This window comes from Corvus hawaiiensis, chromosome 3 (assembly GCF_020740725.1).
Source record: "Corvus hawaiiensis isolate bCorHaw1 chromosome 3, bCorHaw1.pri.cur, whole genome shotgun sequence".
Taxonomy (NCBI): Eukaryota; Metazoa; Chordata; class Aves; order Passeriformes; family Corvidae; genus Corvus; species Corvus hawaiiensis.
In genome coordinates this window covers 60,590,965-60,618,540 of record NC_063215.1, presented here as the reverse complement: position 1 = coordinate 60,618,540, position 27,576 = coordinate 60,590,965, and the positions used below count along the sequence as shown (strand labels likewise).

General features: G+C 37.8%; 1 protein-coding gene across 21 annotated transcripts in view; it reads left to right on the top strand.

The window, feature by feature from the left end:
• The window catches only part of SYNE1 (spectrin repeat containing nuclear envelope protein 1), a 294,642-nt gene that overhangs the window by 160,394 nt on the left and 106,672 nt on the right, over positions 1 to 27,576 (top strand). For 20 of the 21 annotated variants that reach the window (XM_048296782.1, XM_048296801.1, XM_048296802.1 and 17 more), the window contains 21 exons: positions 423 to 740; positions 1,504 to 1,659; positions 2,322 to 2,492; positions 3,198 to 3,524; positions 4,762 to 4,914; positions 6,213 to 6,380; positions 7,463 to 7,639; positions 8,484 to 8,630; positions 10,642 to 10,767; positions 12,237 to 12,413; positions 14,065 to 14,330; positions 15,126 to 17,286; positions 17,463 to 17,800; positions 18,446 to 18,590; positions 19,572 to 19,790; positions 20,637 to 20,899; positions 22,400 to 22,565; positions 22,804 to 22,959; positions 23,158 to 23,310; positions 25,708 to 25,890; positions 27,356 to 27,493. In XM_048296782.1, the coding sequence (XP_048152739.1) occupies positions 423 to 740; positions 1,504 to 1,659; positions 2,322 to 2,492; positions 3,198 to 3,524; positions 4,762 to 4,914; positions 6,213 to 6,380; positions 7,463 to 7,639; positions 8,484 to 8,630; positions 10,642 to 10,767; positions 12,237 to 12,413; positions 14,065 to 14,330; positions 15,126 to 17,286; positions 17,463 to 17,800; positions 18,446 to 18,590; positions 19,572 to 19,790; positions 20,637 to 20,899; positions 22,400 to 22,565; positions 22,804 to 22,959; positions 23,158 to 23,310; positions 25,708 to 25,890; positions 27,356 to 27,493 (6,108 nt within the window). The remainder of the gene's footprint in view (positions 1 to 422; positions 741 to 1,503; positions 1,660 to 2,321; positions 2,493 to 3,197; positions 3,525 to 4,761; positions 4,915 to 6,212; positions 6,381 to 7,462; positions 7,640 to 8,483; positions 8,631 to 10,641; positions 10,768 to 12,236; positions 12,414 to 14,064; positions 14,331 to 15,125; positions 17,287 to 17,462; positions 17,801 to 18,445; positions 18,591 to 19,571; positions 19,791 to 20,636; positions 20,900 to 22,399; positions 22,566 to 22,803; positions 22,960 to 23,157; positions 23,311 to 25,707; positions 25,891 to 27,355; positions 27,494 to 27,576) is intronic. The other variant, XM_048296795.1, reaches the window with a different exon arrangement.

The window sequence follows — 27,576 nt, the reverse complement described above, 5'->3', positions numbered from 1 at the left end:
TAAGATTGAAACGTCTGTTTCTAAAGAGATTCAATTTTAGAATCAGTCTTACAGTCTGTTTGCCACATCTGGGAAGTTTTGAATTCATGCTGAATTTATTGTGAATGGATTGCATCCATCCCATGCTGGCTCAGGCAGCCGTTGTTTCAGAACTGATAAACTTGGCAGGAGAGCAGAGAATTTATTGCATGCTTTGTCAATAATTTTCTGCAGTTCAGTTGTCAATAACTGTGATACTTGGTGTGCTTTGTAAGTGAGCATGCTGTCATTGGTGTTATCAGAGGAAAGACTCTCAATATATGTTTAACCATAGATAATTAAAGGGAATGCCCAGCTGTCATCAGAGGAACCAAGGGGGTTTTTGCCACGTATGAATGAAAGTTGTCAGTGTTGGGTATGTAACTGTGCCTCTGCCTTTACAGGAGCTGCAGGTCCACTGTGCAGAGGGACAAGCATTATTGAATGCTGCTGTCCATGCCAGAGAGGAGGTGATTCCCTGGGGTATTCCCCAGATAGAAGACAGAGCCCTGGAATCCTTACGGCAGGATTGGCAAGTTTATCAGCACAGGCTTTCTGAAGCAAGAAGCCAATTAAATGCCACTGTGAGCAAACTGAGATTAATGGAGAAAAAATTTCAAAAGGTTAATGACTGGTTAACAAACCTGGAGGAGAAAGTTGCTGTCAGGACTGGGAGGAGGTCTGGTAGAGCAACAAAGGAAATGCAGCTTCAACAAATGAAGGTAAAGAATATAGTTAAGGCATTCCTTAAACAAAATAGTATGTGAGGCTTCCATGTCAGTTCCTGGTTGTGCTGTGAAAATGAGAGCAAGCTTTTCAGTTTATTCTGAGGTGGTGACTAAAATGATGGATCCAAGAGAGCTTTGTGCCTTCTGGCTTGAGGGTCCTCCCATTTTACTGGTGGAGGTATGGCTATACCAGTGTTGAAATCTTGCAGGGAGATCTGTAATTCAAATGGTCTTTAGTGTGGGAAGATGTAACTGAGTACAAAGATAGGCACTGGAATGGAAAAGAATTAATAGGGTAACAAGAATAAAGTGTGACCAGTTGTGTTATGAAGTCTCCACTGTGTTGATGTAATAATTCTCCTTTAGTCACTGCAAGGAGAAGACATGGTTCTGAATAAACACAGGAAGCAGATTTGAAGAATTCCGGCTTACGCTTTATAGTCATCTTTAAAACTTCAGGTGAAATCTATAGGAAGTCTAGATTGCATTTCTATTATTATTTTTGGAGGAGGAAAAATACAAAAAGTATTGAATCTGTTGTAATGAAATGCAGTCCATTTGGGATGAGAATCTTTCCAGCATATTTTTTATATTAACCTTCATCAGATTCTGTTTTATTTTCCAGTTGTAAATGAATATTTACAGCCATGTATTTGTTTTCCTTTTCAATGATTTCCCGACTAAGTTGCAATTAAAATCCCTGTTAGTTTAAGATGTTTGAATCAGTCATATAAGTTTGATAATTTCTTTCCCATAGAAGTGGCATGAAGACATTACAATCTACAAAGATGATGTAGAGGAAGTTGGGGTATTGGCTCAGCAAATACTAGAGGAAAATCTCACTGCAAGTAGAATGGGAAGTCAGGCTACACAGCTTACATCTCGCTACCAAACTCTTCTTCTTCATGTCTTGGTAAGTAATGAAGATTGATTCATTGTAACATCATAAATTGCAAGTAATGAAGCAAATACAAACAGGCTTTTGTGATTAGACTTAATCAGAGTTTATTAATTATTGTAGACTCAATCATATAACATTCATATGTGTACATACATGTAGGTTTCATTGGATTAAACTTACTACAGAAACATAATTAGGATAATGAAGTAAAATGCCCTGTCATTATCTTTTTTGATAGTTTCAGGAGAGAAATTCAGAATAAAGTATGCTTGAATGCTAATTGACCTCTGTAGAAATGTTTTCAGATTGCCACTGATACACATTAGTACGGGGAAAATTTGATTTGGTAAGGTGCAGTCTTCAGGTTACTTTAAGTAGTAGTTGCCTCATAGTACTGTAATCACAAATCATGATTCAAAGTTCAAAATGTGAGTACATTTTCAGTGTTTAGTTTTAGCTCAGTTTTGACGTTGGTGATTGCCATATGTACATCCTGACAAGAGCCCTGTAACAGTTATCCACTATTTATGGAAGAACTCAAAGCCTATATGTTTTTTCTTTGTATAATGGATTTTATTAATAAATAGAAATTTATTTTTATCTTAAACCAATAGCAATGATAAACATTTGGGTGGTTCTTGTTTCTTCCCCCTACCCTTCCTATTTGTTTAAAGGAGCAAGTAAAGTTTCTGGAAGAAGAAATACGCTGTATGGAGGAGTCAGAATTGTCTTTTAGTGCTTACACAAATTGGTATGGAGCTACTAACAAGAACTTCAAAAATGTAATCACCAAATTTGACGTGGTTGATAAAACAGCAATGGAGAAAAAAGTTCAGAAACTAGAGGTACAGCTTTCTTAAATGCAATTTTTGTTTCTGTTCACAAAAAGGAGGCTGTATTTTAACATACATCTGCTGCTCAAAATTCTGACTTTACCTTGCCCAGAGAAGATAATGGGACACGACCACACAGTATGGAACTTTCTGTTCTCATGTCTCATTAGATCACAGTTTGGCTGTTGAAATTATAAATAGGCCGAAATAATACATTCTCATCTTTCCATTAGGCATGCTTGTATCTGTTTTATGTTAGGTTAAAACTTAAAATAAATTCCCATATCCCAGATTCCCTTCAAGTATATTTTCTTGTGCACTGTATATTTTCTGTGCACTGTGGCAAGGAGTGCTTCCTATTTCTCTTCATTGAAACTGTAGTAAAACTCATGTTTCATCTCAAAAGTTGTAGATGAGCTTCTTGTATGTCCTGCAGCTTAAGCAGCTTAAATATAATATGCTAAGCAAAAGCTTTCATCTGTGGAGTACAGATCCTCTCCTGGGAGCCCTCAGTTTCTCTGTTTAAATTCACAAGCCCAGAGCAGAGCAGAAATATTAGCTATATCTGCTTCCTTCTCACTTGACACACCTTAACTCCAGGCAATTTAGTACTGAAAAGTCCACTTGTTTTCCCTAGCAATTCCTTGTGTCGGTAGCAAAGTTAAAAAAATGCAAGAGTTTTCATACATTTTCTGTTAACCAACACTTCCTTCACAGCTGCTGTTGAGTGATATGGACATAGGCCACAGTTTACTGAAATCAGCCCGTGAGAAGGGGGAGCGAGCTATAAAATACATGGAAGAAAATGAAGTTGATCAGTTAAGAAAAGAAACTGGAGATCATGTGGAACAGCTTGAAGAGCTGGCTGGTTCCATCAGAAAAGAGCACATGACTTCAGAGAAGTGTCTTCAGCTGGTAAAGGAGTTCACAGACAAGTATAAGGCACAGACTCAGTGGGTCACGGAGTACCAAGCCATCTTACATGCTCCTGTGGAGCCAAAGAGTGAACTCTATGAGAAGAAGGCACAATTGTCCAAATACAAGGTAAAAAGGGATTATCTCATTGTACTGTTGAATTTATTTTAATCTAGTGATTCTCAATAAATCCTCTGATCAGGTATCGAAGTTTCTTCAGTAGGTACATGAGATGTTTCTGATCTGTATGTCCCAATCAACATCAAGGAAAACATGCATGATACCTACCTCTAAAAATCAGACTTAGACCCTGGATTTGAAATGTGAACGTCCTAAAAAGGCTTCCATATCTGAAAATTTTCTGTAATGGTGCAAAATTCTTTTATGCGTACACATGAGTAATTGCATTGATCTCAACAGAGTTGATTGCAATTGAAGTGAACATAGAAATCAGTCAGTCTTTCTTGACTTCAGACATTGTCACTGTTTACATTGACTTAATCAGCTTTCTGGTTAAAGCTGGGTGTCCCAGCTCAACTGATATCCAAGCCAGTCAGCTGCTATGACCTCCTATGTTTTTAATTAGGATTTTCATGAAGTGTTTGGGGTTATATTCCCATCACAAAAATGAGTAGAACATTTGCCAACAAACCCCTTTTCTTCTTCTAATGATGTTTTTGTAAAATACTCCAGGATTACAGATGTTTCATGAAATGTGTACTGGGTCTGGCTGAGGTGGAGTTAACTCTCGTCATAGGAGGTCATGTAGTGCTGTGCTTTACATTTGTGGCTAAAAAAATGTTGCTAACAAACGAACAGTTTGGTTAACGCTGAGCTACAGTAGCTACATAGCTTCAAGGCTTTCTCACTAAAGCTTCCCACTTTAGCTTCCCACCCCTCGCCAGCTTCCCTACTTAAAGTTGTATGTCACAGCTGTGTGCTTGCTTTCTGCATGTCTGGGGAGTTGCACTCTTGAGAGCACAGTGCTAGGCATTCATTGCACACCATCTCACTGAGGGGATGGCTTTGATGATACTTTTGCACCTATTTTCATAATTTGTTCCTCTGAACAAATTTTATCCCTAGCACTGGCCCCTTCATACATATGAACTCCATTTGGTTCACCAGCTCCAGACTGTCAGCCATGCTAGTAGCCACTCACAAAAGGAGCAGTTGTTTTTAGATGCATGCAAAGTTGTTGTTTCAGGGTAGGGCTGAGAAACAGAATCCTGCATTGGTAAACAAAGTTCTTCCTATCCGGAAAGGATGATACCATGGTAGAAGGCTCTGCAGCAGATCAAAGGGAAGTTAGTGAAATAATCTCCAGTGACTGGTAGATACATCTTAATTCTTGCTTGCATTGTAGTCCATACAACAGACTGTTCTGTCTCATGAGCCCTCAATAAAGTCAGTAATGGAAAAGGGAGAGGGACTTTGTGATCTGGTGAATGATGTGACTCTAAAGAGCAACATTCAAGACCTTCAGAGCAATTACCAGGACCTCTGCAGCAAAACGAAGGTAAAAAGGAAGAAAACTCGGGCTTCTTCCAACTTGCTATATTTTTACCACTCTTTAGGAATTTAACTATTTATTTCATGCTATCTTGTCTATACAAAGAACCAGCTACCTTTAATCACTTCTGGTGTTTTGTTGGGGTTTTTTTGGTTTTCTTTTGGAGGGGGGGCAGCAGTGACAGGCAATTTTCGAATGTGGAAAAAAGCACCTAAATGAATCTAACCAGAACAGCTGAAATGAATTTTGAGTGTGGCAGATGAAGTCTTTGTCTTTTGTAGCACTAAGGGGATATGTATCAGTGACTAATCTGTATTATTGTTACTTTTTTTTAAAAGCATTTAATAGAATTCTAAATACATTATTTCTTGAAGGGGCAGATGCCCTCAGATTGTGCTCTCTCTTGTTTCTGCTTGATCTTCCACAAACACTGTTTAGTTTAGTTGTTGAATAAAAGGCACTGGAGAAAATAACCTGCAAGACAGATAGAATTTAATTCAGCAACGGCATTATTAATTAACATTGATTCATTAGTCCATATGTATGTAGTACTTTGAAAGGTCTAATGCTTCTAAATGCATCCTAAAGTATGATTATTCCTAAAGCTTTTAATAGGTTGTACTCCTAACAAGGATAAGCTCTGCAAACCATGTTAGTATTTATGTTTGACCTAGGCACCTTTAATTACCAATCCATCTAGAAATAGGATATGATTTTATTTTTTTCAAGGTTAATTTTTAGTTTAAAGACACGCCTCCAATCTGTACTGCAGAAGTGAAATCCATTGCATTGGATATAATATCTATGGCTTAAATTTAGAGAATCTTCCTGAAAAGAATAAATACTTTCTAACTCAGTGTGTACATTCTTAATTTGCCTACTGCAGACACGGGCAGTATGTACACTCAAAGGCTGTAAGCAGCAGGGTCCCAGCCATAGCATTTGGTGGGTCAAGTGCAGTCTCTCAAAGACTGTGTAGTAACTCTAAGTGAACTTAAAGTCAAGTTGACACTATTCATTTTCTCAGTGTTTTCCTCAGTCTTCAAAGTATGGTATTTCAGCTGGAGTGAAAATACCACTCAGTACCACAGAGCTAATGATACACAGAAATTTATTCACAGAAATAATCCCTTTCGATGTCTTCCTTTACAGTCTATTTACATGAGAGTCCCTCGCAGGAATATGAATTTAGATGATAATTCTTATTATGCTTTCAAGTTCTTGGTGGGTTTTGGCTTTTTGGGTGGTTTTTTGAAGTCTTGTAATTACCTGAAAATTTAATTTTGGTTATTGTGTACCTGCAGGCATACGTTGAAACCTTAGAGATAAGAGTAAAAGAACATGAGGATTACAATAGTGATTTGCAAGAAGGGGAGAAATGGTTATTACATATGTCCAGCAGATTGGTCAGCCCTGACCTCGTGGAAAGCAACAATCTTGAAATAGTCACTCAGCAACTAGCTAACCACAAGGTGGGTTTGCTATTGGTAATCTTCCTTTGTAAAATAGAATTTTTCTTCTTTGCTTCTCTGGCTCCACTTCATAGCTCTAGCTATTTGTCATTCACCTATTTTATTTCTCTTACCACTAACTGTGTAAATAAGCATCACTGTCATTAAGGCAGATAACAAATCTAGCATTGTTAGCATTGTTTCTTGTCTAAAACTGCATTTACACAAAGAGCTTTGTTGTACTCTGATCTGAATTCTGTGTCAGATTTTTCTATGTCAGACTTCCCAGGAAATGAAACACAAAAATTGGTTTGGGGTCATTTTATTCTCGAGGTATTTTTTTCTCTGGCACTTTTAAGGCTGAAGAAAAAAAAAAAAACTACATTGAAAATTTTCTTGGTATGGATCTGCTAACAAGAACTTTAGAAATGTGATCACCAAATTGGGCATGGTTGATAAAACAGCAATGGAGAAAAAAGTGCAGAAACTAGAGGGACGTCTATTAGGTTGTTCTAATTCTAGGTTCTTCTATTAGGTTGTAGCATTTTCTCCATTGCTTTTATTCAAAGTATTGTTATGGTTGCTGTTAGTGAGAGCAAAATCCAACCCACCACTACCTGAAACTGAGATTCCAATGGCAGATATTGAACTCTTTAAATTATGTGTGATTGGTGTGTTATTCCTTAAGTAACCTCCTTAGATAAAATATTGGCTCCACCAAAGTCAGTGGAAAGAACTGTCTGCTGTGAAAGAGCTTATGGAATGAGATATGATTCAGCAAGAGCTTTAATTTGCATTACTAGACACAAGAGAAGCTGGAGGAGCCCTGAAGAGCATGCAACAAATGAAGATTAAGGGTAGTCTTGGGGTGTGAGCAGAGTGTTGACACATTATGACAGTGCTACTGATGTTTCTGTGGGGATATCTGTGTAAAGACTTTTGACAATGACTTTACAATGAGCATGCAGTCCAACAGCTTGACTATGAAAATACACGTTGTCTGAAAACTTTTTTCCAAATCTGAAGAAGAGTGTTCAAAGGAGGAAGAAATAACATTCTGCACCACTGCGTATTACTTCAAAAGTATTTTATCTCTTTCTTAGGCTATCATGGAAGAAATTGCAGGATTTGAAGATCGTTTGAGCAACCTTAAGAGTAAAGGTGATTACCTGATCAGTCAATGCTCAGAACATCTTCAAGCAAAATTTAAGCAAAATATACAAAGCCATCTTCAGGGGACAAGAGACAGCTATTCTGCCATATGTAGCACAGCCCAAAGAGTAAGTCTTTTTTCAAAGATTTTTTTATGCCATTTAAGAAAAAAGTGCATTGTTATTTCTTTAAGTGGTATAAAATTCTTCCTACTGTTTTCATTTCAATTGAGCCTACAGGTTACTGAGCACTTAATAATTCCTGTGCTACAGTTGAATTCCTTGTGATCCAAATGTTGTCTTGCAACCAGCAAAAGTAGTGGCCTGTCAGTTCTTACCTTAATCATACCACATGCTCACTACCTTCATGTTACGCTAGCTTCTGAGCAGCTGCAGCAAAAAAAATTAGACTATTTCTACTTCAAAAACTAGGGAGCAAATTGCAGTCTTAGTGTTGATAGTTTGCATACGTACATTAACAGGTCTCAAGTGTGTGCTAGGAAATACTATCTCTCTCATTAAAACCAGAATATACAGTTAAGAAGAGCTAGCTGGGCCATTCTGTTAAACCAACTAGGAGATCAAGCCATCAGTCAAAAAAACAACCAAAAAACCCCCCAAACCAAACTCAAAAAACTAAACAAAACAAACCCAAAAACAAATTTTAAAAATTCTTACACAAAGTCAATGGAAGAATGTTGGATAGGAATACAGAAATAAGAGAGCATGCTCTTCATTTACATCTTTATTTTTTCTTTTCAGAAGCTGTGCATTAAATATTGTCCATCATCTCCACATGTTAGCAAGGTGCAGTGAGAGCTTAAGGAGATTTCAGCCCTTGGTACTTTTATGTACAAGGGCTAAAAAATCCACAGTCTTAATAATTCTGTTTTGTCAGCAGTTTTCAAGGAAGGAGAAGAGACACAATGGTGGTATTTGAAAATGTGATAAACTTACAAAATGTTTGGTTTAGGTGTACCAGACTTTGGAACATGAGCTCCAGAAGCATGTTAATCATCAGGATACTCTACAACAGTGCCAGACTTGGCTGTCTACAGTGCAGTCAGAGCTAAAGCCAACTACTTGGACACCTTTCAGCCTGGCAGATGCAGTTAAACAGGTAAAAGTTTAGCACTTGAAAAAGCTCAGTTATTCTTAATAAGGTGAGTTCAGATAAGAGATTTAAATTTCTAGAAATCAGATATTTTCTAGCCTTCTCAGAAAGCTGTGTAGCCTCATTGTTCATTCCCAACTTCAAAAGGAATACCTGGAATGAAAAATAACTGTAGGTGAAAAATCAAAGATGGCTTTTGCTAGCTCTGCTTAATGCTTAGAAACACGTTACCTGAAAAATGTTGGCTTGTGAGATAAATCTGCTCAGATACTCCATAGATGTGTTTAGCAGAGGGGTTGTGTCTTTCTGCTTGTCCAGTTGCTCATCTGTCTACTATGTCCCTTATGAGACCTGTTTTCACAGTGCCATGGACACAGAGTCAATTATCAGGCAATTAAAACAATTTTTCAGTCTAAGAGCATAGAACTGCCTGTAGCCCGCACTGACCATTGAGAACGCTTTCATTGCTTCTTGATTGTTCTTAGTGACAATGTGTTTTACGTTGGATTTGTGACTTGGTTTTAAATTAACCTGGCATGGTACTAAAAATGCTGGAATTCAGGGCTGTCTCATCCATCATCTGGCTTAATAGAGACCTTGAAATACTAGAGATGACAGACCTACAAGGGCAGGGGAAGCAGGGTGTGACATGGTGAGACCAGCAGGGCAGCACCTTCCCAATGACGTGCAGAACTGCAGCTCAAAGGTTAGGTGAACACAGGCCCCCTGATGTCATTCCCCCAGCTGATGGTCACCAGGCAAGTCCTTAGGGATGAGGCCAGTCCCAGGTGAAGGCAGGTGGGTCAGGGCAGCAAGGCAAGGCTGGGAGGATCAGCCAGGCACAGATATACCTGTAGTGTAGCTCAGGTGAGGTTCAAAGGTGGGTGAAGGAAGGTGAGGAACTGAGCTTAGACACAGCTCTTGGGCTTTGCCTTTCTGGGCTGAGTCAAGGCTGGCCCTAAGAGGAGGTAGCCAAACCCCGAGGAGGAGGAGTTAGAGGCTGCAGAGCCTTTTGGTGTGCTGAGGGCCCTAGCCACCCCTGAGGATTAGGGACCTGATCCTATGCTTGACTGTTCTGTGAAAGTGAAAAATGGTTTCCCTTGTTTAGGAAGAATTCCTTCAAACCTGCCGAAATGCCGCATAGGACTGCCCCTTATCCCCACAGGTCTTTGCTGGACTTGGGTCAATTTGCCCATGTTTCTTTTATGGGGAAGAGGGAAACTGGGCTAAGTACATCAGGGACAGCTGGACAAGTGTAAGCACAGGAGAATAATCACTTTCCACATTTTGTGCTCTGCATTCTTGCTAATACAGTCATTTGGGCTTGCCAAAAGGGTGCATTGTTGTTTAGTTCAATTTTTTGCCTGCAAGGACCTACTGCTGGCCCTCTGCATTAGGTGGTCACTCACCCTCCTCCCTGGGACTTTAGAAGATATGTTATTGCCCTGGTTGTTAGCAATCATATAATTATGTTATTTTAGGATAAGGAGAATCTTCACAGGGAGAGGTGAGCTCCTACAGGCAATGTTGAGAGCAAGAACCCTTAATGATGTCTTGTCTAGTCTTGCCAGTCACAGATACTGGAGATGCTGGAAGGTTTTCCGAAGGTGTGGGAAAGTGTATTGTGCTACTAAGCTGAATTTCTCATGATCTGTCAGACACTGGAAAATGTTACAGTTGTAGGAACAGGACACTTTGATAATCCCATAAAGCCCAGCTTCCCATTCACATTGGGAAAGTCAGTCACCTTGTTGAGACTGTGTGTTTCTATCCAAGAAATAAGCTAGCTAATTCATATGTGTCTAAGTGCTTTGGTAATTGGATAATAATCAAATTCTAAGGATTATTCCTTTCCATAATTATAACATAGCAGCCGTACCTAAAAAAATAATGTATTCCTACATTTAATTTTATGGAAATAATAAAGCAAAGTAAAAATACTAAAATGCATGATTGTAATAAAACAAGATATTATTTCCACAGTCACAGGTTTTATTTGTGAGTTGTCTTCCCTCAGGTTAAACACTTCCGAGCTCTGCAGGAGCAGGCCAATACATACTTGGATCTTCTGTGCTCCATGTGTGACCTGTCAGATGCCACAGTGAAGAGCACAGCAGCAGATATTCAACAAACTAAACAAACGGTACAAGATAACCACAACAACCCACTTTTAATCCTATTTAGAGCTTTAACTGCCTTGATCTGTTCCCTTTTAAAAAGGTCATATTGGGTAATAGTTTAAAGAAATGTTATCTTACTTTCATCCTAAGTATTTCTTTAGAAATAGTTAAATAGTTTTCTCTTTCTGCTTCTTCTTTTTTTTTTTTTAATTTTTAAATTCATACACTGTCATCCTGGTACTAATACAAAGACACACAACTAAGGTTTCTGAAGGTACTTAGGCAATGTTACAAGATGTTGGTCTAAAGCCACAGAAATAACATTCTGTGGTAGAAAACCTGATTCAAGTCATCTGTTTCAAAAAACACAATTCAGTCGAATCTTCTCTGTATTTTATTAAATCTGAGACATATTTTCTTGTTATTATTTATTCAACAATAGACTGATGTTCATATTGACCTATATTAATATATTACTAACATAATAATCATCATAAAATTATGCTGGTTCAATTCATGAATCAAAGTGCATCTATTTCAGCATATTAATTTATAGAAGTGTTCCTCAATACTAAGTTCTAAAGTCTCTTAATGCTTAGGTTTAAAATACAGCTATAAACCTAAGTTAGTGGGAAAGAAGAATTATGAGCATTCCTCATAATGAATGAAAAATTTAGTTTCTCTTACACAGACATACAACCAGAGTTTTGAAACTACTTCTAACAAGAGTAAAAATCTGATACATACAGTAACAGTACTCCATACCAGAAAAGCAAATTGTACAAATCCAAGCAACCCATGAAAATATGGCAGTCCAAGTACTGAATTGCTGAGAAAGATCCCAAACATCAGAATAAGATCCTCCTCTGACATATAAAGCAGTGAAACATTTTTAAGAAATCACAGATGGTATAGTGCTGAGATATACTAAGCTGGTTGAGTGTCTAAACCTTAAAGACACCCGACTGCTGTATTTAGAGCAAAAGCAGCTGTGTCACTATTGGTGTAAGAGGATTGACGGGCTCAGATCTGGTAAGCATTCTTCTTATTGGCATTTTAGTAGAGGCATATAGTTAGAATAACTGGGCTAAGCAAATTAAAAGGAAGTGTTTAATTGAAACTTTTATGTAGGCTACATTCTAACAATATTCTTAGCATGCAGTATATTATACAATTAATTTAAGCTCTAACAGAGGACTGAGAACATTGAAATACACACTCATAAACATACTTGCTTCTCTCAAGGGTGAATGATAATTAATTTCTTTTGTTGCTGTTGTTGTTTCCACATGGATTTCCTTTGATAGGTACAATTTTTGTGACTTTTGGAGGTTAAGACTCTTTTTGTGGATAATATTAGCCCCTTCAGAATCTGGTGCAGAAATTGCTTTAGTACAGTATTGTGCTCAGAGGAGGAATGGTATTCATCCTCCATTCTCCAAAAATAGATGCATTAAAGCATTCCTACTCCTTTTCATTTCTTTTCTTCTAGATTGAGCAACAGATAATGCACTCACAGTATTTGTCTCAAGGTTGGGAAGAGATCAAACAATTGAAGGCTGAGCTCTGGATATATTTCCAGGATGCGGATCAACAACTACAGAATTTAAAAAGGAGACGGGCAGAGTTGGAGCTAAATATTGCCCAGAATATGGTGCTCCAGGTTAAGGTAAGGAGACTTTTGGTTAAGAACAGAAGGTAAGGAAGAAGTTCATCCTTCGGCTGATATTATTTTATGATTCATACTGTGTGCACATACTGCATATATTGGCTAAAATGCTCTAAGCAAGAGCAGAGAAGATAGAGGAAAGAGTGTTTCCTTATTGATACTACAGGGTGATTCAGAGAGCAGAAATTTGCACTATAGGATTTTTCTGGCTTTGTTTTTTAAATAATTGACAATTTTCAGCCTACTGGTCTGATTTGCCTTCACTTTTAGAGTAGACTAAATGCTGATCACAGTGGACCTGAAGATAAGATTTGCAAACTGTGCTTGCTAAATTCTTTGATTTCTATACTTCTGAATAGTTTAGAAGTATTTCAAAATCAGTCAGCAAAACTGTTTGATGTTGCTGATCTCTAAGAAAAGGTATGGCAGAAATCCAATTTAAATAATGAGACAAATGCCTTCAGGACTTATTCATTCCAGAAGAGAGACATTTTATGACTCTTCTGTATACATCATAACCAGTAACTTAACAAAAAGATCATTCTTTATTAAATTATTATATACTTGAGTTTTGCATTTTTGGTCTAGGCTTTGCTTGTATTCCTTTTCTGGTATGCCAAGAGTTAGCACTTCCTCTCCATGTCTGTTCTACTCACACTTTGGAACAAAGTCAAAGCCTTTGAAGATGCCTCAGCACAATCTGAACAGAAAGCTGAAGGAGTCTCTATTTCTTCACTCTTTCAGTCAGAAGCTTTGGATTATAATGAAAGGGAGACACCTTCTGTACTGTTAGATGTGGTACAAGGTGGTTTTTTTTCCAATAATTTGCCCTGGTAAAGGAAGATGCCTAGCTCCATTTAAAGCCTTCATGAAGAGGAATGAGGCAGAGCTGGAGATAGGCATGCTTGTTTAGTTACAGTTATTGGAACTAGAATTTAGGAAAAGATTGTATTTACCTTAGACAGTGTGCAAAGGCTGGAAAATATTTGGTTAGTTTTAGTTGTCAGTATATTGTGTATTCTTCTTTTTGCGATCTCTCTGACTTCTTTTTTGGTATGAAATGTGTATGCAGATGAACTCTTTTAGTTACTAGTTATTAGCTCAGATAGCAGTCATACCTAGGTTAATCCATGGTTTTGTTTCAGTAATGACACTGGTAACAGTTGCTGTTACAGAAGTAGGAACAATACAGAGTACGGATATGGAGGCTTGCTGACTCATGGACTCTGCTTCCTATTTTTAGTCTCTAATGGAAAAGAAAAAAATAAGCTAGTCACAGTACTAGGAAAATGAATTATTCTTGTGAGATTCAAGACTATCTTGCATGTTTTAGTGCATGGTGGGAGCTGTGCTAGTCCAGAAGCCTGGACAACAGGATGTGACTTGATCAGAAGTTCCGTTTATCACTGGCTCTTGGAAACTCCTCTCATTTGCTTTAGCATCTATTACCAACTTGTCTTCACCTGAGAAGGTGGGGAGGAGGATTTGGAGAGGAGTGAAAATACTTCTTCCAGTTTACATCTGCAGAGCATTTGCCTGGGCAGATAATTAGTCCATATACAATTTATTTATTTCAGAGCTTTTATTTAAATTCCATTTTATAATTTTGAGGGAATGATATTATATTGGTTTTTACTTGTATCTTTTTCAGGAATTCAGTCAGAAGTTGCAGTCTAAGCAGTCAGCTCTCACCTCTGTGACTGAGAAGATGAACAAACTAACCCAAGGACAGGAATCACCTGAACACAAGGAAATAGGAGAACTGAGCAACCAGTGGCTGGACCTCTGCCTTCAGGCACATAGTTTGCTCGTGCAGAGGGAGGAGGATCTGCAGAGGACAAGGGATTACCATGATCGCATGAATGTCGTTGAAGTTTTCCTGGAAAAGCTCACAAAAGAGTGGGACAACCTAGCTAGGTAAAAAAGGAGTAGCATGCACAAAGCAAAGTGTGCATATATGCTGAAAGAGCTGTTTACAGAGTGCCTCTAAGTGGGAGCCACTAAAAATTCCTTTTTGCATGCTTAATTAAAAGCACACCACCCTTCTTTAATTATCAGGCAATTAATCATTTCTGTTGAGATAAAGAGAGTTTGAGCGACCAGATCTTCAGTGTTTGTCTTTAAGGCAAGTACTGATTGATCCCATCTCAGGGTATAGCATTTCCTGATATTTCAACAATGTTGACTATTTTATTTGAACTCTTTCATTTGTGGTGGTTCATGAGTTCATGGTTCATTCATCAGTTCATTTTCATTGTAATACTGTGTTATATCTACTAGACTATTATATTAAAGCTTAGTAACTACTGCTAAATATTTGCAGCTGCTTTGCATAGGATAAACACACCAGCTGTGAGAAAATTGTGAGCGTATTGCTGGTCCTGTCACTGTCATGGAACAAGATTCACTTCGACCTCAGTACTTGTTGTTGTTCTTATATGCAATATAATCAGTGTGCTCTTTAGTATTCATGTAAATGTGTATGGTCAGCCTGATGACCATAGTGCAGATTAAAGGAAAAGGAATAAATTTGTAGAGTTTTTTAATTAATATTCAAGGCTGCTGCCTTCAAGTGAATGTGAAAACTGTAGGTCTTTATATCATATTGATTTCAGTATTTAGTGGGCTTATAATTAATTCTGACCTCTCTTTCAAGCCTGTGCTGAAATTGGATGTAATAACTCATTTTTTTCCTGTCCATTTTAATAACAGGTCTGATGCTGAAAGTACAAATGTGCACCTTGAAGCTTTGCAAAAACTGGCAATTGCTCTACAGGAAAGGAGATTTGCTCTGGAAGATTTGAAAGATCAGAAACAGAAGATGATAGAACATTTGAATCTTGACGACAAAGAATTAGTAAAGGAGCAATTCAGTCATTTTGAACAACGCTGGACTCAGCTGGAGGACCTTGTCAAAAGGAAAATTCAAGTTTCTGTTTCAACCTTAGAAGAGCTCAGCTTGGTGCATTCCAAATTTCAGGAACTAATGGAATGGGCAGAGGAGCAGCAACCTAGTGTCTCAGAGGCTCTTAAACAGAGCCCTCCTGCAGATATGGCTCAGAGTCTTCTCATGGATCATCTTACCATTTGCAGTGAGCTTGAAGCCAAACAGCTTGTTCTGAAGATGCTTGTGAAGGATGCTGACAGGGTGATGACCAACCTAGGGCTCAATGAAAGGCAAGAACTGCAGAAAACAGTTTCTGATGCACAGCACCATGTGGCTTGTCTCAGTGATCTGGTTGGCCAGAGGAGAAAACACCTGAATAAGGCATTGTCTGAAAAGACCCAGTTTCTCATGGCAGTCTTCCAGGCTACAAACCAAATTCACCAGCATGAGAAGAAGGTGATGTTTCCAGAACATATTTGTCTGTTGCCAGAAGATGTGAATAAACAGATCAGGACTTGTAAGAATACCCAGGCTAATCTGAAGGCCTATCAAAATGAGGTCACAGGGTTGTGGGCTCAAGGAAGGGATTTAATGAAAGAAGCAACAAATCAAGAGAAGAGTGAAGTGTTAGGTAAACTGCAAGAACTACAGAATGTATATGACACGGTTTTACAAAAGTGTAACCAGAGATTGTTAGAACTGGAGAAAAATAGTGTTTCCAGGAAATACTTCAAAGAAGATCTGGATAAAGCTTGCCATTGGCTAAAACAAGCTGATATTGTCACATTCCCAGAAGTCAATGTAATGAATTCTGACACTGAGCTATACAGCCAGTTGGCAAAATATCAACAGATTCTTGAACAATCTCCAGAATATGAAAATCTGCTACTTGCACTGCAAAGAGATGGCCAAGAAGTCCTACCATCACTTAATGAAGTGGATCATTCTTATCTAGATGAAAAACTTAACAGTCTCCCTCAGCAATTCAGTATTGTCACTGCTCTGGCAAAAGAAAAATTATATAAAGTTCAGGAAGCAATTTATGCCAGAAAAGAGTATGTCTCTTTAATTGAGTTGACAAGTAAAGCTCTAACCGAGCTAGAAGACCAGTTTACTAACATGGATAAAGCTCCAGCTGCTGTTTCAGCCAAAGAAGCTGTGTCACTCCAGCAGGCCTACAGAGATCTCTTAGGTGAAGCAACGAGCCTTGGTGCAGCAGTGGATGAACTGAACCAGAAGAAGGAGGCCTTTCGAAGCACTGGCCAGCCCTGGCAGCCAGATGAGATGTTAAAACTTGCCACACTATATCACAAGTTGAAGAGGCAAATAGAACAGAAAATCAACCTGTTGGAAGACACAATAGAAGCATGCCAGGAGCATGAGAAGATGTGTATGCAGTTTGAAGCACAGCTAGAGACAGTGAAAAAGGAGCAGATTAAGGTGAACGAAGAAACTCTCCCAATAGAAGAAAAGTTGAAAATATACCATTCTCTGGTGGGCAGCTTGCAAGACTCAGGAAGTCTTCTGAAGCGAATAACTGAACATCTAGAAGCCCTTTCTCCTCAGCTCGACTCATCTGCATGTGAGACAACAAATCACCAAGTTCAGGCTTGGCAAGAGAAGCTGAAGTCTTTGCATTCTGCCATTGTTGACACGGTGATGGAGTGTGAGAACAGACTTGTGCAGAGCATAGACTTCAAGACAGAAATCTGCCGTTCACTCGACTGGTTGAGGTGGGTGAAAACAGAACTTAATGGAGCATTAAGTTTGGACCTCAAACTGCAAAACATCCAAGAAGAAATCCGAAAGGTTCAGATACATCAGGAAGAAGTGCAGTCGAGCCTCAGAATAATGAATGCACTGAGTAATAAAGAGAAAGAGCGCTATATGAAAGCAAAGGAGCTGATACCTGCTGACCTGGAAAACACTTTTGCTGAGCTGGCAGAACTGGATGGTGAAGTTCAAGAAGCTATACACATGAGACAGGTTAGTGCACCCTAACTGTCATTAGTTTGTCAGTCACAAAGCTCAGAAAGATGGCTCTGTGGCTTGATCTTTACGATCATCACAAAAAGATTCATTTCAGTAATCCTATTATCTGGATTTTTTAAATGACACAGGTTACTGTGATTTTATGTTCGTGACTCTCCCTTTTATTTCAGGCTACCTTGAATAAGGTATATAGCCTCTGCCAGAGGTACTACCAAGTGATGCAGATAGCAAATGACTGGCTGGAAGATGCTCAGGAATTTCTACAGTTAGCAAGAAATGGTCTAGATGTTGAGAACTCTGAGGAGAATCTAAGGAACCACGTTGAATTTTTCAGCACAGAAAGTCAGTTCAATAATCATTTGAAAGACTTAAAAGGCCTTGTGTCTGAGATAGACCCCTTTATACAAGCCTCAACAAGGGAACAGCTGGTACAGAATGTAGCTTCATTGGAGGAAAAAGCCAAAGGGACAGAGCAAGAAGCCAAAAGCCAGCAAGAGCGGTTACAAAGGTAAGGTATATTCTTTCTTCTTCTTTTTTTTTCCTCTTCCTTCTGAAGAATCTGAAAATTAATTGAAATTTTTTAATATTTGTGCTACTTACGAAAGAATTTTATATTGGGGATTCAGAGCTCCTAGATTCTGTTTTCTACCCTTGACTGACTAGTTGTGTGATCTTAAAGAAGCTCTGATAGAATTATATTAAGCTTGGAACAGCAAGGAGAAGAGGAGTAGGGAATAATTCTATATTTTACCTGACACAAGATCTATGCGCAAACAAATGAAATTGAAGCAGACATTTTGAACTAAAAGGAAATACCTTTTTAAAAAACATAACTATGTTTCTTATTATTCCTGAATGTTCTGAATTCCATACGTTTGGGTAGGTTTAAAACACCACATAGGCAGTCTCTGAGGAAAAGTCAAATAAGGGCTATTAAATGCCCGGCTGTGGTTTCTGTGAAGCACATATCTGAAAATCTGGAGCATATGTTTCTGTGTATGCTGTTTCCCAATAATCTTTCTGTTTCTTGGAAAATACTGTGTAACAGCATAACTAAGCAGTTACATTGAAAACTAGGTTCAATCATATTTCTGATTTTCAAATGGTTTTATATTGCATTAAGTTGTTCTTTCTGGAACTGTATTTGTTTAAGGTGTGCTTCTGAGTGGCAGGAGTACCAGACATCAAGGCAGAAGGTTATTGAAGTGATGAATGAGGCTGAGAAAAAATTATCTGAATTCTCAGTAGCTAAAGCTGCTTCTTCTCATGAAGCAGAAGAGAAATTGCTAACACATAAGGTAAGGTACTGATAATTGCATGAAATCATTCTATGTCAAGTGAAAATGAATGTATATTATGTAGGTCCCTATCTGTGGTAACATGAATTTGAGTTTTTACATCTTTACCTGTAGCGCTTAACTGTGTCATAACACACCAAGAGATGTTTTGTGTTGTGCAAAACACAAATTTTGTTTGTGTGGTGATTGAGGCAGGTATTTTTAGTCACTTTTCAGCTTGTCTCTCTATGTGCCCATGACTGTAGAGAAGTGCAAAGAGTCAGGAGGTTCCTAAAAGCCGTGGGTCTGTAAACCCCAAAATTACAAGCAACTCAGATCAATAGAAACATCCATCTACTTTGGATCACATGAAACAGTTTTACTAGGACAGGAAGAGCTGGAGTTTAATATTAACTCTTCTTTAGTCTAAAAGCAAGAAATATAATTTTAAAAATTACTTTCTCTTCTTGTGTTTAGGGTACTAACCAATTGCCTTAATATAGGCAGTCAGACATGCTGCCAGCTGTGTCTCTGTGAAATCAAGAATCTCTCCTAAGAGTAATGTCCTCTCTGCCAGCTTCATGAGAATGTCCTCAAATCCTTGGGCATCTAAAATGTCCTTAAAGATAAACATGACATAAATGTACACTTAAACACCTGAATTTCTTCTTTCATTTTTAGACTTTTTAGAAGTCAGTCTTTGCTATGAGAAGGACCCTGAATGCTTATTTTCATCCTTCTTGAGGGGGATATCAAGGAAGGGAAAAGCTGATTACTCCAGATTTGTGCTGCTTCCAGAGACAAGGATTTTGGACCAAGTAGCTGTAGCTCAAATACTGCATATAATAGTTATAAAAATAAAGTGAGATCTAGCCACTTCACTCAGCATACAGTACCTCCTCCTCGTCTGCAGTGGATGGAAGTTGTTCATCTACCTGCATGTTGAATAGTAATGAGTTGTCTTGTAGGAAGGGAAAAGAGTGCTTATTTTTGCTTTTTCAGACTCTAGTGTCCGTAGTGAATTCTTTCCATGAGAAGATCACAGCCCTAGAAGAAAAGGCTTTGCAGCTGGAAAAAATCAGCAATGATGCCAGTAAGGCATCTATAAGTAGATCCATGACAACAGTTTGGCAGCGCTGGACACGGCTCCGGAATGTAGCCCAGGAACAAGAAAAAATTTTGGAAGATGCAGTGCAGGAATGGAAGAGTTTTAATGATAAGGTAAATTCTAGTCCTGGTAAATCCTCCTTTGTACATAGGTTTACACTCATGATGCTGCCTTATTAATCATCTTGTGGTAGAGAAAACTGATAGCAGGAATAACTGATTTCTTTCCTCAGGTCAGCAAAACACAGCTATGGAAGATCCAGGTTTAGAATCGTTGCCTCCAAAGTTTGGACTGTTCTGTATGCATACATGTATAGTACATATAGAGTTGTTTTGGTTTCTGGTGGTTCTTCAGAATCTACTTCTCTGTTTCCTTTCCTCAGGTGTTCTGTTCTAGATTATGTCAACATCTTTTTTTTTATTCTTTCTTCTTCTCTCTTCTTCTCTTTTGTATCTCTGTTTTTTCTCTCTTTCTTCACTCTTTCTTTTTTCTTGTTGTCTTTTTTCCCTGAAGAGTATGAAGTTGCTCTTTTTAAGCATAAGCAGTTGATGATAGTGCCTGACAATGCTCATTGGTCATATGTCTCTTTTTTTCCCCTTATATCCTATCTGACTCCTTTTATCTGTCATTGTCCATTATTTATGCCCAGGTGGCAGGTTCTCTGGGAATGAGGATAATCATTTTGTTAAACATATGACTTGTGCCAAATATGTGTGTGCCCCAGGGTAGAGCTCTAGTTCCTATGGCAATAAATATAATAAATGCTAAAAAATATAACAAGCCACCCATAACTGGACAAAAAAAAGTCCCTTAGCAAGTCCTAATGCCCTGTGAAGAGCAAGGGATCTGGCACAGAAGAGCACAAGCCCTATACCACAACAGTTTTATAGAATCTAAATGTACAGCACTGGGTCTAGCACCTTTTGGTGTCAGTTGTACTAGCTTCTTTGTTTCCATAGATTCAGAAAGCCACCATAGCTATAGATGAGCTACAAGGTCGCTTACCAGAAAGCTCCGTGGAAAAGGCATCCAAGACAGAGCTTCTGGAACTCCTGGATTACCACAGCAGTTTCCTGCTGGAGGTGGACCACCAGCTGTCATCTTTGGGCCTGCTCAAACAGCATGCTGTTAGCATGCTCCAGGATGTGGAAGTAAAGCCTCCATCTCAGAAGGAACTACCAGTTATGCAAGAAATCAAAGCAATGCAAGATCGATGCCACAAGTAAGGCAATATTTTAAAAGATTCACTAGAAAAATGGTACCTTACAGTTCATTATTAAGAGCTTATGTATCCTATTTTTATCATTAGCAATTACCACGCTTAAATAAATATTAGTTACTACTTTTAAAATAAGCATCAGTTTTAATTTAAAATTTTTTAATTAATTTTGAAATACCTTTTTTACATTATTTTTTATTTCCATCAGAAGGAATATGCATTTTAGAATATGTACTTCTCGCCTTGCATAATAATAGTAATTTACATAAAAGCTGCATAAAACTGCATTAAATGTATAACTGATTTTAAACATTTCCATTGCCTCTCATATTAACAGTGCCCGTTTATCTTTTTGTATCCTCTTTTGATGAGTTTATCACTTTGTTTCCCTTGTTTGAAGCACTTAGGTATCAAAAGTAGGTCCTGTATGACATTTACAGAGGAATTTAGAGCATATGCAAACAAAACATACCTTAACATTTCACCTTGTGGCTATGCAAATGTTTGTCTAAATCTAAAACATCTCCCTGTCGTGTAGAAAATAGGAAGTTTATGTTAAGTTTCAAGACACATATCTACATCATAACTACACTAAGATGCCATTAGCTGGATCTCCCCAGTGGGAAAAGGGAGAGAGGTAGAGAATGGGAATCCTTGTACCAAGCCTGTGCAAAGTTTATTGTGTGTGTGTATAAATGATTAGAGTGGAATAGCAATGCCTGTAGAAAATGTGTAGATGCAAGCACTTTTACAACTCCATTTTTCACATAGAATTGGTTTCTAAGATACCGGGTCTGTGATGACCTCCTGCTCATGATTCGTCAATGAAAGGCTATGCGAACATAAATGTGGGAATATCAAAGTAAGATCCATGTCACCTGTATAAGAGCTACAGGTAGTCCAATAGAACTTTGAAAGAGGTGTAATTTTTTACAGGAGATCCAAGTTCTTGAGGAAAGTGCAGAAATTCTGCCTTTGTGGAAGTGTGGAGATAGTCCGTGTTCAGATATTTGATCCATAACTTAGGCTAAGTATTCTGCCAGTGCAGATCCCATCAATAGGAGTGGAATTTATGTCATGTTATTTTACCATCAGGACAGATTAAGTCTTGCTCTCTAATTAGTGTAGAGAAATAAACAAGCGTAAGATGCCGTTTTTCTGACCTATTTTAGAAGTTTATTTTAGAATGACAATGAATAATCCTAATTTGTGCCCTGCAATTGCCCGTTTCCTCCACTGACATTCAGGGCAGTCTGTGGTGATGAGCTCAGATGCAGGGATTTCTATTGTAAACATTTGCATTTTTTCAAAAGAATTGCGTGCTTGATGTCCAAACACATAAACCCAAAGAATGGACATGAAAAATTTAATTTACTTAAATTTATTTTTCTGGATGTGGTGCCATCAATCATGATCTTTATTATTCCGTATTTTTTGACAAAGCAATGTTTTTAGACATTGCTTGATTCTTCACAAATAGTTATTGTTTCTTTCTTTCTGAAGTATGCAACAGAAAGTTAAAAAGGGTGTGAAGATGGTGAAACAGGAGCTGAAGGAGCGTGAGGAGGTTGAAGCAGAGATTAATATTGTGAAGTCCTGGATCCAGGAAACAAAAGAATATTTATTAAGCCCTGATGCAGAAGTGGACATTCAGCTTCAGGAGTTGCAGGTATACCAAATCTGTCAACTTCTAAATTGCAATATTTATCTTCATTTTAATCTGTTAGTGAATATTAATAAATATTCACTAACACAAATTCAAATTAGATTATATTCATGAGTTTTTGAGTAACCCACTGGACAAACTGATAATGCATGAAGTAGATCATGGACTGTGATATTTTATTTTAAAGATATTTAAGATGTATTCTCATTGTTCTTAACAATACTGTTTTTTCTATCATTAGTCTCTCTTTGGTGAAGTTACTACTCATCGCCAGGCTGTTGAAAAACTGGCTGAACAACAACAGAATAAGTACTTGGGGCTTTATACCATTTTGCCTTCTGAACTCTCTCTTCATTTAGCAGAAGTTGGACTGGCCCTTGTAACTGTGCAGGATCAGGTAAAGTGCAGTAGATAAGGCATAACAGATCTATAGCCCTTCATTAGGCTTTATAACTTGGTATCCTGCTGTGGCCAAACTGTAGCAACACAGAATAGTTTTATTACCTTCATCCTTGGAATTAAAATTAAATGAAAGTTAATTTCCTTTAAGGAGGACTGATTTCTGATTACTGAATTTAATTCTTATTGTTGACAGATTCAAACCAAAGAAAGAGAAACTCAGCAAATAAAAACATTGAATCAAGAGTTTGATCAGAAGATCCAGGGGATAGCAAATGAACTAAATACCATTCTTTCCAAACTGAAAAAGAAAACAAATGATATAGCACAAGCTAAACTTGAACAAAAGGTAAGACAAGGCTTTCCTTATGTGGTTATGCCATAAAGTTTTCTGAACTGGTAAACTCACTTCTTACCACAGTGTTGTTTGTGAAGACTTGCAGGACACATTTTTTTAGTGTACTTCAACAAAAGAATTATACAGAAAGAAGGGTTGACTGATGAGATTTTTAAAGCTATATTCTTTGCAAACTGGCTCACACAGGGTCTTGAGTGAGTAACAGAATTTGGAGGAAGTAGCTGACCGCTAAAGTCAGGTGAACAAAGTTTCACTGTTCCTTTTAAATAATGAGTATGACTCCAATCTTGGAAAGCCTAAGGAACCTCCAAACTGCTGCTTGTTCTTCTCTGTACTGAAATGATCATTCTTTATTTATGATCAGTAGATCAATAAATTTTACTTAACTTGTAGTCCACCTCACATCATTTGGTTCAATAATGAGGTAAAGTACTACTTATGCAGCTAAGAATAATGCAGGGGACTCCTGGTTCTTTTCGTGGGTTTTCTTAATCTTAGCTATGTGCAACACTCAGAAAAGATCATCTGTACTGAAGTGTAAGGGCCGAATTAGGATTATCATATGAGAGTAAGGGATTTTGGGGAGAGGAGATGTGGGAGAGGGGTTGGCTGAGGGTTTGGGGGTTTTTTGTTGGTTTGTTATTTTAACTATGGAAAGATAAATTGGACCGAATTATTGTCTGAAATTAAGCAAAGCATAAATAGGAGATTTAGCATGACTGGTATGTCATGAATTACCTGTTTATTTTCATGAGATGCTCAAGGTGTTCCAAAATACTGCTTGCTTTGCAGGAAGTGTCACTGAACTATATCCCTCGTGTATCTCCTTGATTCTAGTAAGAAAGCAGAAAGCCAGTGAAATCTGCTTTCCCGTGTTGCATAAATGAAAGCTCTGTGTCAATGCAGATGTAGTAACGTTCCAACAGCTTTTATGTCAGCATTTAGCTGATACTCCTGAGATTGGGTTGGCTTTGGTTACAGCAGTAAATATTTTTATATTAACATTGAAACTGATCGTGAAAAAATAAAATAAAAATCTGTTTTAAATCCATGTGACCCAAGTCAAATGGATCCTTCCCTCCTCACAAACAGCACATAAATTCTGCAGAATATCTGTAGTAAGTACATTTATTTATGCCTGCTGAAATATGTGTGTCTTTGTATTTAGATGAGCAGTTCAACATCTGTCTTTGTGTCTACGTGTAGACATGTCGACAAGTTCGTGGAATAATACTGATTTATCATAACGACTGATCGTAACTTACTCTCTGAGATGTGTCTGCCAGGACAGCCCTAACCTGAAGAGCCTGAAGTAACTCCTTGAAGCACCTGTAGCTAGAGCAGTGTTCTGAATGATTGCAATTTAAATTTGTAGAAATAATTGGAGAGAGGGTAGGATGTTCATCCAAGCAGTGGGACAAGAGGCAGTGGGCAGAAACTGAGGCACAGGAAGTTCCACCTGAGCATGAGGAAGAACTTCTTTACTGTGCAGTGACCGTGCACTGGAATAGATTTCCCTGGGAGGCTGTGGAGTCTCCCTCACTGGAGAGACTCAAGAACCATCTGGACCCAATTCTGTGTCATGGTCTCTAGGATGACCCTGCTTGAGCAGGGAGATTGGACCAGATGACCCACTGTGGTCCTTTCCAACCTAACCTGTTCTGCGATTTTGTGACTTATTTTATTTATGTTACAAAACCCATGGATTTTTAACAGCTAAGATATAAAAGACAAATACAAAAATAACCAGTAGCCTCTCCTCAAGAAACTGTTGCCCACAAGTTTACTATAAATCTTTAAGAAATATGGAAAACTTTTTAGGCTTCCTTTTCAAAATACTTATGAATATTGTAAGAAAAAATTGATTTTAAACTCTGTTTCTGTTGAAACAGTCTAGCATGATCAGACTGCTCCTGCATCAAGATCATGCTACGAAAATGCAAGTTTCAAATGAAAATTTAAGTTTTCATAATCCATTAATGACTAACTACATTTTTATGAGTTTATAAAGTTATATTTTAAGACGGCAATAAAACAAACTCCTTTTCTAATAAATAAAATCCTTGTCATGGCAGTTTGTGCTGACAGTTCATTTCAGAAACGAACACAGAAAGATGCCTGAGAACAGTTGATGTCACACTGAAGTGATTCAGTCTTTGGCTATGGCAGGGAGAACAGTTATCCATTTCAGCCAGGAAGTCAGAGAAGAAAGAGTAACAGCACATACTTCAGAGATGACCAAACGTCCTGCTGTTCCGCTTTCCTGCTTAAAAATGGAACAAACTATGGAGACTTTGGACAGGGATAAAAGTTTCAAGTTGGACTAGAAGTAATCAAGCAGAAAGCTAACACTTCCTGGATCACTGATTTTATTGTTTTTCTGTCTAGATCCTTGGTGAAGAGTTGGACAGCTGCAATATAAAGCTGTTGGAATTAGATGCATCAGTCCAGGACTTTGCAGAGCAGAACGTACCCCTGGCTAAGCAGCTGGCTAACAGGATAGGGAAACTCACTGCACTGCACCAGCAGACCATACGGCAGGCTGAGTACAGAGCAGCCAAGCTCAGTCAGGTATGATCTTCATTCCTTTCTGCTGTTTCCTCTCAGAAACAGAAGGAGCATGCAAACATCTCATTTATTTTCCTGTAGTAATGCCAGAAGGGACATTCCTTGACACATCTGCCTATTATTAGTCAGGGCTTGCATCACATTCCAAAGAGACACAGTCAGGTCAAATCAGAGGGTGAAATAATTCTGTGATGCTGCTTTAACACCCTCTTGCATGAGTCACCTGCTGGTTAGTTCCTTTGGTGCCCTAAAAAGATTATAGATCTCAAAAACAGTAGCATGCCAGATCTTATTGTGCTTTTCAGGGTCTCTGTTTAGTCACTGTTGCCTATATTTGCAGCATTAAAAAAAAAAAAAAGTTAAAATTATTTTGTTCTAGTCTCAATCCATAGAGGGTGAATATAACTTATAGATTCAATAGAAAAGCTTATATACAATGGCCCTGATAATGCATAATATTTATGCAACATTTTGGCATTCATAAAGATGCATCCCTTGTGGTTCAAAGTCCCTGAAACTCTTTCTCCTTTTTTTTTCCCCTAATTGTTCTTATTCCAAAAAAACTCTTGCTAAAAGAAAATAATTGGATTTTCTATGGTTCTGCCATCAATACCCTGATAATTTATGAGTTCTCTTTTCTACACACATAAGGATGCTTCTGTAGGGCTTGAAAAAGAAAACTTTGACATATTCTCTTCAGTTTCCCCGAAAAAAATTTTAAGAAGATATAGAAAATTATTGTCAAAGAATTCAGTCAAAGGTACTTGGTAAAGGGATCTAATGTTAGGATATTTTTGTTCAGCACTAAGAAATCCACTTGTCATGAAAAAGGATCGGTATTGAAAACTGCTTGCAAATACAGTTTGGTCACCTGGGATTTGATCCATCTTTTATTAAGAGGAAATTCATGAACATCAGTGAAATTATTCCTGCTGAAAATTGGAACTTATGAGTACTTTGCTAAATAGAAATCGGATTAATCAGAAAGCAGAACTTTTGTCCTGTATTTTGAAATAGTGTAGCATTTCATTTTTTGGAAATATGGCAGACTGAGTGGACAAAGCAGACGGTTAAAAAAAAAGGTGATTTGGAGGATGTAATAGAAAGAATGGAAAGAGACATATCAAAATAAGAAATTGAGCCATAAACTGAAAGAGGAGGTATTTTGGAACTTACGTGAGAGGCTAAAATATGCACAGGGAGTGCACCCTCTAGGGATATATTTGAGCATCAATGGACTCTCCCAGTGTGACCTACATTCTTACAGTGCCTTTTTTCCCCAAAAAAAACTGGTAACAGACCTATTTTAACTCCATAAATACATAAGAAATTATATAAAACAGTGAGGAAAAGTTGTTAAAATGATCCCCAGGTTAAAACAGTGAAGGAAATAAAATTAGTTTTTTCATCCTCTTAAGAACTGTACAAAATTACATCTTAGGCTTAAGTAAATTTTTCTTTTATCCAGGCTGCTTCACACTTGGAAGAATACAATGAGATGCTGGAGTTCATATTGAAATGGATTGAGAAAGCAAATATCCTAGTGCATGGTAGTATAACATGGAATTCTTCCTCTCAGCTTCGTGATCAGTTTAAAGCCTACCAGGTGATTATGTGAGCTATGAAATTTAAAAGGCAGTGTATGTAAGAAGTTATTTTTGAAGTAATGGAGTTCTACTTCCTCCTAAA